The following is a 12229-nucleotide window of genomic DNA, read 5'->3' as shown; positions in this document are numbered from 1 at the left end:
CAACGAGCGACTAGACGGGGGCCGGATGGGGCCGATATCTGCCAGCAGGTTTTATTTTCAATTTTGAATTCATCTCACACACTATATTTAAGGGAACCGGACAGAACTAAAAATATTTTGCATATAAAATGGTGATTCCACAGAAATCTTCTCTCCTTTCTCCAGATCCTCTGAGCTTAATGACCAAAGCTTTTTCTTGTTTCTGACTTGTAGAGAAAGTACCGGCAGCAGCCTCATTCCTTCAAGCACACGGCTGTTACAGATTCCCTGGACATTCTCCACGCCAAATTCAGCAACAAGATAACCAACGAGGTAAGGCGAGGCTGGGAGATATTCGGTATTGGGAGACGCTGCTTGTGCACAGGTGATCACACTGCTGATGGTTGTAGATGATGGATTTCCAGCAGGATTGGGCTGGTTACATTGTGACAAAACGGTTATAGCCGACCCATCGATAACAGCATGAGACAGGACAGGGTGAGGACACATCCCCGCGAAGCCCACGTATGGGCAACTCTCAGACCCTCCTGGGAGCTTCCTTGTAGCCTGTCCCATTGGCCGATGGATCCTGGGGGAACCCAAGCAGGTGTAAAGGTCCAAGGAGGGGGCGACAAGATTTACTTCCCTAATTTTAACCTTCAAATCAATCAATGTGGAGCGGCTGGAATTTGACGCAACGTCCATGGTTAACCTCTCACTTCTTAACGAAGAGACCGCAGAGAGAGAAGGGAGACTCTGACCTCCAGGTTTTGGCTGACCATTTATTTTGCCTAATTTACATGGATTTGTCTATTTTTGCCTTGGTCAACATTTTAATGTTCTAACCTTTACAAAATGACCTCTTTCCCTAGCGCTTGTATAAAGCCGCCGGAGAGGAGACCCTGCACCACTACACCACCATTCTTGGATTACCGGAGCACGTCCGCGCGAAGTTAAACGCGGCCAACATCAGCGACGTGAGTCACGGGTTCCGGCCTCCATTCTCTGTAAATCCCAGGTCCAGACAATCAAGTCCATTTTTTAAAAAATAATTAATTAAATTTCTTTTTATAATTTGCAGATTAAATACAGGGAATCCTGGCTGAACATGCGCGCTCAGGGACACAAGCTGACCATGGACGCCCTGCAGTTCCAGTCTGCCAAGTTTTCTGGGAGCATCGCTAGCGATGTGAGGATAATGTGGATTCCTAACAACGCTGTTTGATTTATGTGTATATGTAATATATAGGATTTTATAAAAATATGTATTTTTGAGCACCATAAATACCGTAAAACGCGTATTTTCACAGTAACCGAGAAATCGCACGGTGTGCGGATTAAGACCGAGCATTTTGGATATTGACAATGGATGCCAGTGAATTAAATCGGGATTTAACACAACTAATAATAATAGAAATAATAATAATACATAATAATACATGATAATAATAATAAATAATAATAATAATAAATAATAATAATAAATAATAATAATAATAAATAATAATAATAAGCTTATTAGTCATTATTTTTTGTAGGATTCAGTAAATTAAGATAAGAGGTCACTAAAACTACCATGAGAACTCTTTTGGGAAATCCTTTTGTTTTTTATTTTTTCCGAATGACCGATTTTGGCTTTTTTTTCCCCACAGTACAAATACAAACATAACTATGTATCAGAGAAAGGGAAACACATCGGAGCCAGGAGTATCCTCGACGACCCCAAAATGCTCCATTGCCTTCGAGTGGCCAAGTTACAGAGCGAGCAGCAGTACAAAAAAGAGTTCAGCCACCTTCGCTCTCACTACCACCTTCCTCTGGACATGGTGAACTTAGTCCACGCCAAGAAAGCCCAAGCCTTGGCCAGCGACCAAGACTACAAAACCAGACTCCACGAATACACGGCCGAGCCGGAGGACATGAAGCTGCTGTGGGCGAGGAAAGCTTATCAACTACAGAGCGAGGTGAGTGGAAATAAGTAACGAACCTGAAGACTAATCATAAAGTGGAGGTCCATGCAGGTTCTCCTGGTTGCCATAGTGGTCGCCGTCCACCAGGAACGTCTTCATGGACGCTGAAGGTTTTCTCTAGAGAGGACTTATCTCCTTAGAGATGACTTTTAACCTGATTCCAGTCATGCAGACACTTAGTAGACTGGGAAACTCTCATTAACGTCTCCCGGAACCTGTACTAATAAATGGCTTCCCGATTGGTAGATTGGGAGACACGCGCACTCTACGTTAATGCGTAATACCATTTTCTTGGAAGTGTTTTCACTGGTTCTTGGTAATAGGATGAGATTTCTATATTTAGGAAGATATGTAGCGGTTTATGATTTAAAAGCTTAACATTATAAAGAGATTAGAAATGATCCGATGTGTGATGGAAATCCATAAAACCTCAACCTGTCCATGGATGGTCTAAGAATGTTCTCAAAACTTTCATGGACTACCTACAAGTTTTAATTTAGCATAGTGAGGGATTCTGCAACCAAAAATGATTCTAGTTTTAAAAGTGGTCTTATCGCCATAACAACCAGTGGATTCGTTCAAACAGCCCGATCGTCGTCATGGTTACTGTGATCATAGGAGTACTTAGAAGTTAATAATGAGCGCTAATCCTTCCTGTTTGGGCATAATTGTTTATAACGCACCGGCCTGGAATTATATTTCTGGGGGCCCCTTAATACAAGGGCCTCGGGCTCCCTCCAAATAAAAGGCCTTGTTGGCAGGGAATGGCATTAGATGAGAATGTACAGGGAATGGCAGGCTGGAACTTCCTGTCTCCCACTTCTTATAGGAAACAGGAAAGGGTGTGGCTATAATAGGGGGCAGGGCTAGTCACTGATGATAAGCCCCATTTTGCCTATAGAGATGAGAAGTGGTCTGAACAGGGGCAGAAGTGGGTGGAGCCTGGGCAGGAAGTTGGCATATTTGAACACCACTCCGCCCACTTGGATACTATGGAAAAAACCCAGCTTTGGGTATGGGTGGGAAAAGTATGGGGCAGGAACAGAACAAATGGGCCACGTTAGTATAAATGTTATTGGGCAGGGCATAAACTGAAAGGAAAGGGGCTACAATTGCCCCTTCCCTTCCCCTCCCCCCAAAAATTAACATTTTAGACAATTAAATATAATTTTTTCACTGACCCGAACATCTACAGGGTTTCTTAACCTTTCTTTTAAATAATTAAAAATGAAACATCACATTCTACCCGTAACCAGCGATCCTTTACTTCAATCCAAAAACAAAAAAAATTGAACTTAATGGGTCACAGCGGCCCCCCTGCCCTGTATTGTTAGAGTCACGTTCGACTATATTGGAGCAAATGAGGTCACGTGATGGACTCCACCAACCTGACAGCTCATATAAACCTTCGCGTGCCACAAAGATGAAGTGATTAACGATCTTATTATTAATTAAGAGTCTTGAAAATAATAAAACAAAAAGAATATTTGATGGCCGGCAGAAACAAGCGAGATCGCGCGGGGCCCATTTATGTGAATCCACTCGAGGGGCCGCTCGGTATCTGACGAGATGCATTATTCAACCGCCGCGTTCCGCTAACAAATGCAAACAATCCCACTTGCAAGTTTGATGCGCTCAGAGAACGAAGGAGATTGACTTCAATTATTAATTCAGATCAAAGAGACTCTTTATACAGCTAATCATCATAGACGGAAAATATATAGCGCAGAAAGTGCAAATCACACACTTTTCAAAATGGCCAAAATCGTCACGCAACGCGAGGGGTTTTTTCATTATAACGAGAATACGGCCTTAATGTCAGCCGGGTGACTCTTTGACGAAGGAGATTCATTATATATATATATAAATATATGCGGCCGCTCAAAAGTTTGGGGTCACTGAGCTGTTCTCATGGAAAACGAAGAACTTTCTGGCTGTAACGTAACCCATAATTACAAAAGGGTTTTTAACCATAAATTAGCCTTAAATGTGGACCAACGAACATAACGTGCCAATGGAACACAGGAGTGATGGGAGTGATAAAGGGCCTCTGTACGTCTATGAAGATATTCCATTAAAAATCAGCTGTTTCCAACTACAATAGTCAATTACAGCATTAACCCCGTCTACGTTGGATTTCTGATCCATTTTATGTTATTTTTATGGACAAAATTTGCGTTTCTGGGAGTTGTTACAGCGGTGGGGGTTATTACTGTATACAGTGCTGGGGGGGGGAATAATTTTCTATAGGATCTCCTCTTTAAATGATCTTCAGGGTGTTTCGCTCTTAAAACTAATAACCGGTATTTATAGATAGATTAACCGTTTGTTATTTCCTCACACCTAAGATAAAGCTTGAGTGGTGTTATTAATTGGCAGAGATTGAATTTATCTTCTATGCGTATTACATATTCATGTTCCGAGCGCTTCCGCCATTCCTCGTTGCTTCGCAGTCAGCATTAATCTTGCGCGTCTCCGTCTCCTTGTCATTGGGGTCCGCCGCCGAGTATATTCTGTTTATAATTTAAAGGCTCTGCCCGTTTAACCTGTAAGAAAAGATTTGCGTCTCGTCTGATGGGTCTCCCGGCGGGACCTGCAAGAAAACCAAGTCTCAATCAATTCATTAACAAGCGGCTTTTGTTCTCATCCACAGTCGCGTTACAAATCGGACTTAAACTTCATGAGGGGAGTCGGGTGGGAGGCTGCGGGTTCTCCTCATCTCGAAGGGGCAAGGAAAGCCGGAGATCTGATCAGCGAGGTGCGTGGAGCCAATCTATTTCTGATATATATTGATTATTGATTTCCCGTATGAATTATGCTGCGTCCCTGGCCACGGGGCTTTTTGATATTGACACGGTGATCACGGAGGGGGATACTTTGTAGCAAAGTATCGGAAACATTTACTATTCATAAAGAACGTTGCCTTCGGCTTCAAACATATGAGGTGTCCCTGGGTGGGTCAGGAGAGATCAGGGGTTCAGAGGATCCCTCCGACCGACCCATGACCCCAAAAAGCAGGAGAATGGGGCAGCTACGTGGAAAAGCGCCTGGAAATCGGGATTTTGATACATTTGGGGGTTTTTTTTGTATTAATGTTTAGTTATAGAATGTAAGTTTATGTGAAAATAGCTTAATGTGCCAAAGTGTGCCCAAACGTCAATCAATTGCATCAGAATTTTGTACAACCATAAGTTTTTAGCTTCTCAAATCTATCCTAGACGTTTCATGGATTTTCGTTCCCCAAATTGCAAATGAATGGCGTGAAACGTATTTTTTGGGGGAGATTAATGTGACTTAACGTATATAAATAAATTCAACTATTAACTGATTTGATCCAAACTTTCCACAATGGAAGAGTCCGTCTATCCAAACATATCCTGAAAATGGGGTAAATTGGGTAAAAAGCTTTAAATGTTCTAGGACTGGCTTGGAGAGCAAAAACCTGAGGTTGGGCTAAATTATGAAGCAATTGATTGACGTTTGGGGACATTTTGACACATTAAGCTATTTTCACATGAAACGTTTAGGGACGTCCTGGTTTTGGTGATAGTTTGGTCATTATTAGGGTTACAGCCGCTGACATAGAAACAATATAAAAATATATCATTCTTAGCTGTTACTGTAACCAAAGTGTTTCACCTTGTTTTATCACACAGACAAAGTACCGGCAGTGCCCCGGCTCCTTGGCGTTCACTTCTGTCGTAGACTCTCCGGATTTGGTTCATGCAAAGAACAGTTACCGGCAGTGCAATGAAGTAAGAAGCACGACGTACATCGAGTATCTCTCACCTTCAGTTATGGAAATAAAGCCAGCTGACCCCAGTACCAAAAACACACAAAATATTGGGTTTATTATTAATTCAATTGACTATTGGGCCATCCAAGAATTATTTTGCTTATGGAAGATTATATATCGACTGCCATATTCTTTCCAAACTCTGTGAATGAATAAAGAGATTTCCAAAACAAACAAAAAAAAACACACGACGGGGGCAGCAAGATGGCGGATCCCAAATAGAGGGCAACAGGGAATAAGAGAGGGGAGGTTTTATATAAAAATGAATTTTACATGGTCAATAAATAGCATGAAGATCCGTTAGAATTGGTGCTAACCTTAAATAATATTTCATTAGAGTTGTTCAAATTCATACAAATTTAAATTTTAACAAAATTTGACAATTTCGTTAATTTGTATGAATGTCCAAAAACGAGGAGGGACCCCAATGAAACAAACGAAAATGAAGCAGAGAGCTCACAATTTTAATTTGCGTTTCATTGTTTTTTCATTCACGTCAGTTACTTGCGAACTCTCTCGCTCTCACTCACTCTCTTATGCTCGCTCACACTCATTCTCTGCCTCTCTCTATCTCAATGTCTGCCTACCTTCTGTGCCCACTGTTTCAGTATTCCTGTTTCCCCCCCCCACAGTTCAGCTTCTTGCTTCTTCTTTTTTTTTACTTCTCCAGTCTTCTTTCTTCTGTCTCCTTTCTTCTGTCTTCTCTCGTCGTCCGCTCCTCCCCTGTATCAGGAATGAAATTTGTTGTCCAAAAACAAATGAATGAAAGAAATGAGTCCAAATTGTTCCATGTGCAGAAGAATTTCCATCTCTGATCTGTTTTCTTCTTTCTCTATAACGGTTCCGTTGCCTGTTTAATGCCCCCCCCCCCATCTCTCTCTCTGTTGCTCGGCTGTAACCGTAGCTGTAATTTATTTTTTTCTTTTCAGAGACTCTACAAGCTGGGGGATTCCGAATCCATACACAGGTGCTCCCTGCCCCCAGACCACCCGGACTTTATCAGAGCCCGAATCAACGCCTCTCAGATAAGCGACGTACGTCTCGTGCGGTTAGCGCAGTATTTGTACATTGAAGCCGTCTCTTTTTTGTCACCGCGATGGATTGTGATGTCATCATTCTAATATCGGTCTTTCTTTTGGTAATTTTATTACGTTCATCTCCTGTGTATAGAAAGCCTACAGGACATCTTGGGAGGCTTCCCGGGCCGCTGGTTACGACCTGAGACTGGATGCCATTCCTTTCCAAACAGCCAAGGCATCGAGGGAGATCGCAAGTGACGTAAGCCCCACTTTACTAGTTTATGGGAGTCCTGCCAGGTCACGGATCAGCAGCGTTTACCGAAAACATTTATAAAGCCCTACATATAATTTCCATGTCATTTTACAGGAATAAGGGTCAGAACACATGGGGGGGTATATTACTGTATACAGCGCTGGGGTTATATTACTGTATACAGCGCTGGGGGGTTATATTACTGTATACAGCACTGGGGGTTATATTACTCTATACAGCGCTGGGGGTTATATTACTGTATACAGCGCTGGGGTTATATTACTGTATACAGCGCTGGGGGGTTATATTACTGTATACAGCACTGGGGGTTATATTACTGTATACAGCGCTGGGGTTATATTACTGTATACAGTGCTGGGGGTTATATTACTGTATACAGCGCAGGGGGTTATATTACTGTATACAGTGCTGGGGGGTTATATTACTGTATACAGCGCTGGGGGGTTATATTACTGTATACAGCGCTGGGGGGTTATATTACTGTATACAGCGCTGGGGGTTATATTACTGTATACAGCGCTGGGGGTTATATTACTGTATACAGTGCTGGGGGTTATATTACTGTATACAGTGCTGGGGGTTATATTACTGTATACAGTGCTGGGGGTTATATTACTGTATACAGCGTGGGGGGTTATATTACTATATACAGCACTGGGGGGTTATATTACTGTATACAGCGCTGGGGGTTATATTACTGTATACAGCGTGGGGGTTATATTACTGTATACAGCGTGGGGGGTTATATTACTGTATACAGTGCTGGGGGTTATATTACTGTATACAGTGCTGGGGGTTATATTACTGTATACAGCGTGGGGGGTTATATTACTATATACAGCACTGGGGGGTTATATTACTGTATACAGCGCTGGGGGTTATATTACTGTATACAGCGTGGGGGTTATATTACTGTATACAGCGTGGGGGGTTATATTACTGTATACAGCGCTGGGGGGTATATTACTGTATACAGCGCAGGGGGTTATATTACTGTATACAGCGCTGGGGGTTATTACTGTATACAGCGCTGGGGGTTATATTACTGTATACAGCGCTGGGGGTTATATTACTGTATACAGCGCTGGGGGTTATATTACTGCATACAGCGCTGGGGGGTTATATTACTGTATACAGCGCTGGGGGTTATATTACTGTATACAGCACTGGGGGTTATATTACTGTATACAGCGCTGGGGGTTATATTACTGTATTCAGCGCTGGGGGTTATATTACTGTATACAGCGCTGGGGGTTATATTACTGTATACAGCGCTGGGGGTTATATTACTGTATACAGCGCTGGGGGGTTATATTACTGTATACAGTGCTGGGGGTTATATTACTGTATACAGCGCTGGGGGTTATATTACTGTATACAGCGCTGGGGGGTTATATTACTATATACAGCGCTGGGGGTTATATTACTGTATACAGCGCTGGGGGTTATATTACTGTATACTGTGCTGGGGGGGTTATATTACTGTATACAGTGCTGGGGGGTTATATTACTGTATACAGCGCTGGGGGTTATATTACTGTATACAGCGCTGGGGGGTTATATTACTATATACAGCGCTGGGGGTTATATTACTGTATACAGCGCTGGGGGTTATATTACTGTATACTGTGCTGGGGGGGTTATATTACTGTATACAGTGCTGGGGTTATATTACTGTATACAGTGCTGGGGGTTATATTACTGTATACAGCGCTGGGGGTTATATTACTGTATACAGCGCTGGGGGGTTATATTACTATATACAGCGCTGGGGGTTATATTACTGTATACAGCGCTGGGGGTTATATTACTGTATACTGTGCTGGGGGGTTATATTACTGTATACAGTGCTGGGGTTATATTACTGTATACAGCGTGGGGGGATATATTACTGTATACAGCGTGGGGGGTTATATTACTGTATACAGCGTGGGGGGTTATATTACTGTATACAGCGTGGGGGTTATATTACTGTATACAGCGTGGGGGTTATATTACTGTATACAGCGCTGGGGGTTATATTACTGTATACAGCGTGGGGGGTTATATTACTGTATACAGCGTGGGGGTTATATTACTGTATACAGCGCTGGGCGTTATATTACTGTATACAGCACTGGGGGTTATTACTGTATACAGCGCTGGGGGGTTATATTACTGTATACAGCGTGGGGGTTATATTACTGTATACAGCGTGGGGGTTATATTACTGTATACAGCGCTGGGGGTTATATTACTGTATACAGCACTGGGGGTTATTACTGTATACAGCGTGGGGGTTATATTACTGTATACAGCGCTGGGGGTTATATTACTGTATACAGCGTGGGGGTTATATTACTGTATACAGTGCTGGGGGGTTATATTACTGTATACAGCGCTGGGGGTTATATTACTGTATACAGCGTGGGGGTTATATTACTGTACACAGCGCTGGGGGTTATATTACTGTATACAGTGTGGGGGTTATTACTGTATACAGCCCTTTGTCTTATTTCATGTGGTTTTGTTTAAGTTCCGATATAAAGAAGCCTTCGTTAAGGATAAAGGCCATCAGATTGGGTTCCTGAGCGTTCGCGACGACCCCAAAACCATGCAAGCCATGATGGCCAACAAACTGCAGAGCGACAAGGAGTACAAACGGCTTTCCGCGGAGACGAGGTCTAAATTCAAGACTCACCTAGACCAGCCTGGGTTTATCCAGGCCAAAAAGAGTCAACAGCAAGCCAGCGACGTCAACTACAGACAACACCTTCACCAGTACACGTGTGACCCCCAACAGCTCAACCTGAAACACGCCAAGCATTCCCACAGTCTGCAGAGTGATGTTAGTGTACACGCTGCTTTACTTGGGTAACAGGGCATCAGCGGGAGATTAAACCCTTCCTTTGGGGGCAACTTTTATTTTTTTTATATAGCACCATCATCTCCTGTAGCGCTGTACAATGAGCTGTGCGAGTTAGAAGAAGGGAAATGCCAAGTAGAGCGAGGGTGGTGACTGTAACAGAATTTAGTCTTTAACCCCCTTGGGGCAGCTGTTAGAATGCCTCCCATGAGGGCATTTTAGTGAGGAGTAATCCCATTCCAGGTGCTGCTTGCTTAAAATCCATGTTTTAAATAGCACCAGAAGGGGAGGGGATTTGCGCTCAGGTGGGTGTGGCCAAAGAGCCCCCCTCGGCTGCGCATGAACTTCCTCTGACTTCCCCGCAACATTCTTTTTTTTTACATTCTGTAATGTTTCCCTTTGCCCCAGTCACTCATATTTAAAATTATACTATTGTTATTATTAGCATTATTATCATTATTATTATTATTTTTAGAGGATACAGGGGTGTCTAGCGGTGCCAAGCGGCACTCGGAATCTAAACCCATCTTTGTGAAGCTATCCTTGGCACCCAACGCCCCTGAGGGCAAACCTTTTTAATGTGAAATTCTTTAAAAAAAATAGATTGGTGCAACTTTGAATGAATTTCAGCGTTTCAGAAGATGAGTTTCAGAAAACCAATTCTCGATACATTGTTTTAATCCGAATCAGAGGAGTTTTGCTCATCCGCGGTGTTATCTGCCCTCCCTGTAGTTTTGGGGGGGGTTTTTTGCCCAAATTATATTTGGTGACATTTTTGGGTTTATGTAAAAAAGGTAATTTTAGTAAAGTGGAAAAGTGGCATAAAAAACAAATTAACCAATAGAATGTTCTGGTTTATTAGTCCGTGGAGTTCTATCAGCAATTTCATCGGAATCCTTACTGAAGTTTTGATTTAATTTCCAGGTGAAGTATAAATCAGATCTGAACTGGATGAAAGGTGTTGGATGGACGCCTCCCGGTTACTATAACGTGGAGTTGGCTCGTAGGGCAGCGGAAATGGCCAGCGCCGAGGAAGAAGACCCCCAGATGACAACGGGATCGGATCATTCAACGGTAAGTACCCCTCTCCTGGGGTGTAGAGATGTTTAGAGTCCAGAGATATATTTGATACTCTGATAATATCTTCGTAGGATTAATAAATGATATCATCTCCATGCCTGTATAAACGTTTTTGTATTTCCTCCCCAGAGAGGACTCGAGTCTGCGCAGCGCGGTGGGGTGAATCCGGACGCGTCGGAGATCCTCCAGGTGAAACGCAAGAGAGTGCAGCCCGTGCCGCGGCGAACGCCTACTCAATCGATGCGGCCGGATACTGCCGGCAATTAAACCCTGCGGCAATGATCTGCCCTCCCTCCTGGCGCTTAACGTGTTAAACTGTACCCCCCCCCGCCATCATTATTGGTTTATATATTGGTGATAAATACCAGGATTGGAGGCGATCACCGGTATACACCGCCCGGCAGGTGATTTTATAGCTTAAAATGTTTCTCAATCTGCTTTTGTTGGACGGACGGCGATCAGAATTTTAAATATTCCCGGTTCATCCATGTGCAGTACCACACATAGCCACCAGGGTGTCTGCAGAGTATTAATAGTGTAGAGACGTTTACATCCTGGCTGGATCCTTTTTGTGCTCCTTATATTGGATTTCTCATTGTTTCTGGTGGGCGGGTGCAGGGTATCAGTTGGCGCCGGGGCTGAAAGCTGTCAGCTCGCGGTTTACCCCGCGTCCGTGTCGCCAATAGTGGCTTTAAAAGTTTTCGGCGAGCTCCTCTGCATCGGCTTCCTCTAATAAATCCCTTCAACGCGTTCAATGGATTCAGTACGGACACCGGTGGGTTCTAGAGCCAGATACCATAACCTTGTGATGATCTAGAACCAATCTGATGTTGTTTTCATTGGATTTTTGCTCGTAATGTTTAGCGTTTCAGCACCAAAGGACTGACAGGCTCAGTTTTGTGTTAAATAATTTTATCAGAATTTGTAGAATGTGACGTGTTTCTACCGATTAAACTAGAATGCTTATCTTTCGCCTCGCGTCTCTGTTTCATTTGAGTCTTGGTTTCTTTTAGATGTAATATAAGGAAGTTTTTTCAATTCTGAGAGGGTAGTAGATACGTGGAACAACCACCCAGCAGAAGTGGTGGATTCCATGGGAATCTCAAGATGTGATCTCAGAAGTCTAATTAAAAAAACATTCTAAAATATGATGGAACAAACGTGATGATTGTGAAAATGACAAATAGCGCCAAATGCATTCAGACTTCCGGTCAGTGACCTCGGGGACAGATTAGCCAAAAACGTAAACCAGACGTGGAGTAAGTT

The 12229-nt window shown here is 43.1% G+C and overlaps 1 protein-coding gene across 3 annotated transcripts in view; it reads left to right on the top strand.

The window, feature by feature from the left end:
- NRAP (nebulin related anchoring protein) overlaps window positions 1-11289 on the top strand; it is a 38568-nt gene extending 27279 nt beyond the window's left edge. For all 3 annotated transcript variants that reach the window (XM_053450858.1, XM_053450856.1, XM_053450857.1), the window contains exons 32-42: window positions 214-312; window positions 852-956; window positions 1061-1168; window positions 1632-1943; window positions 4603-4707; window positions 5606-5704; window positions 6675-6779; window positions 6916-7023; window positions 9554-9865; window positions 10808-10957; window positions 11093-11289. In XM_053450858.1, coding sequence (XP_053306833.1) covers window positions 214-312; window positions 852-956; window positions 1061-1168; window positions 1632-1943; window positions 4603-4707; window positions 5606-5704; window positions 6675-6779; window positions 6916-7023; window positions 9554-9865; window positions 10808-10957; window positions 11093-11230 — 1641 coding nt within the window. In that variant the 3' untranslated portion in view covers window positions 11231-11289. The remainder of the gene's footprint in view (window positions 1-213; window positions 313-851; window positions 957-1060; window positions 1169-1631; window positions 1944-4602; window positions 4708-5605; window positions 5705-6674; window positions 6780-6915; window positions 7024-9553; window positions 9866-10807; window positions 10958-11092) is intronic.
- The last annotated feature ends 940 nt before the right edge of the window (window positions 11290-12229 follow it).

This window comes from Spea bombifrons, chromosome 11 (genome assembly GCF_027358695.1).
Source record: "Spea bombifrons isolate aSpeBom1 chromosome 11, aSpeBom1.2.pri, whole genome shotgun sequence".
Taxonomy (NCBI): Eukaryota; Metazoa; Chordata; class Amphibia; order Anura; family Pelobatidae; genus Spea; species Spea bombifrons.
The sequence above is the reverse complement of the archived record's forward strand: the minus strand, read 5'-3'. Positions and strand labels throughout refer to the sequence as shown.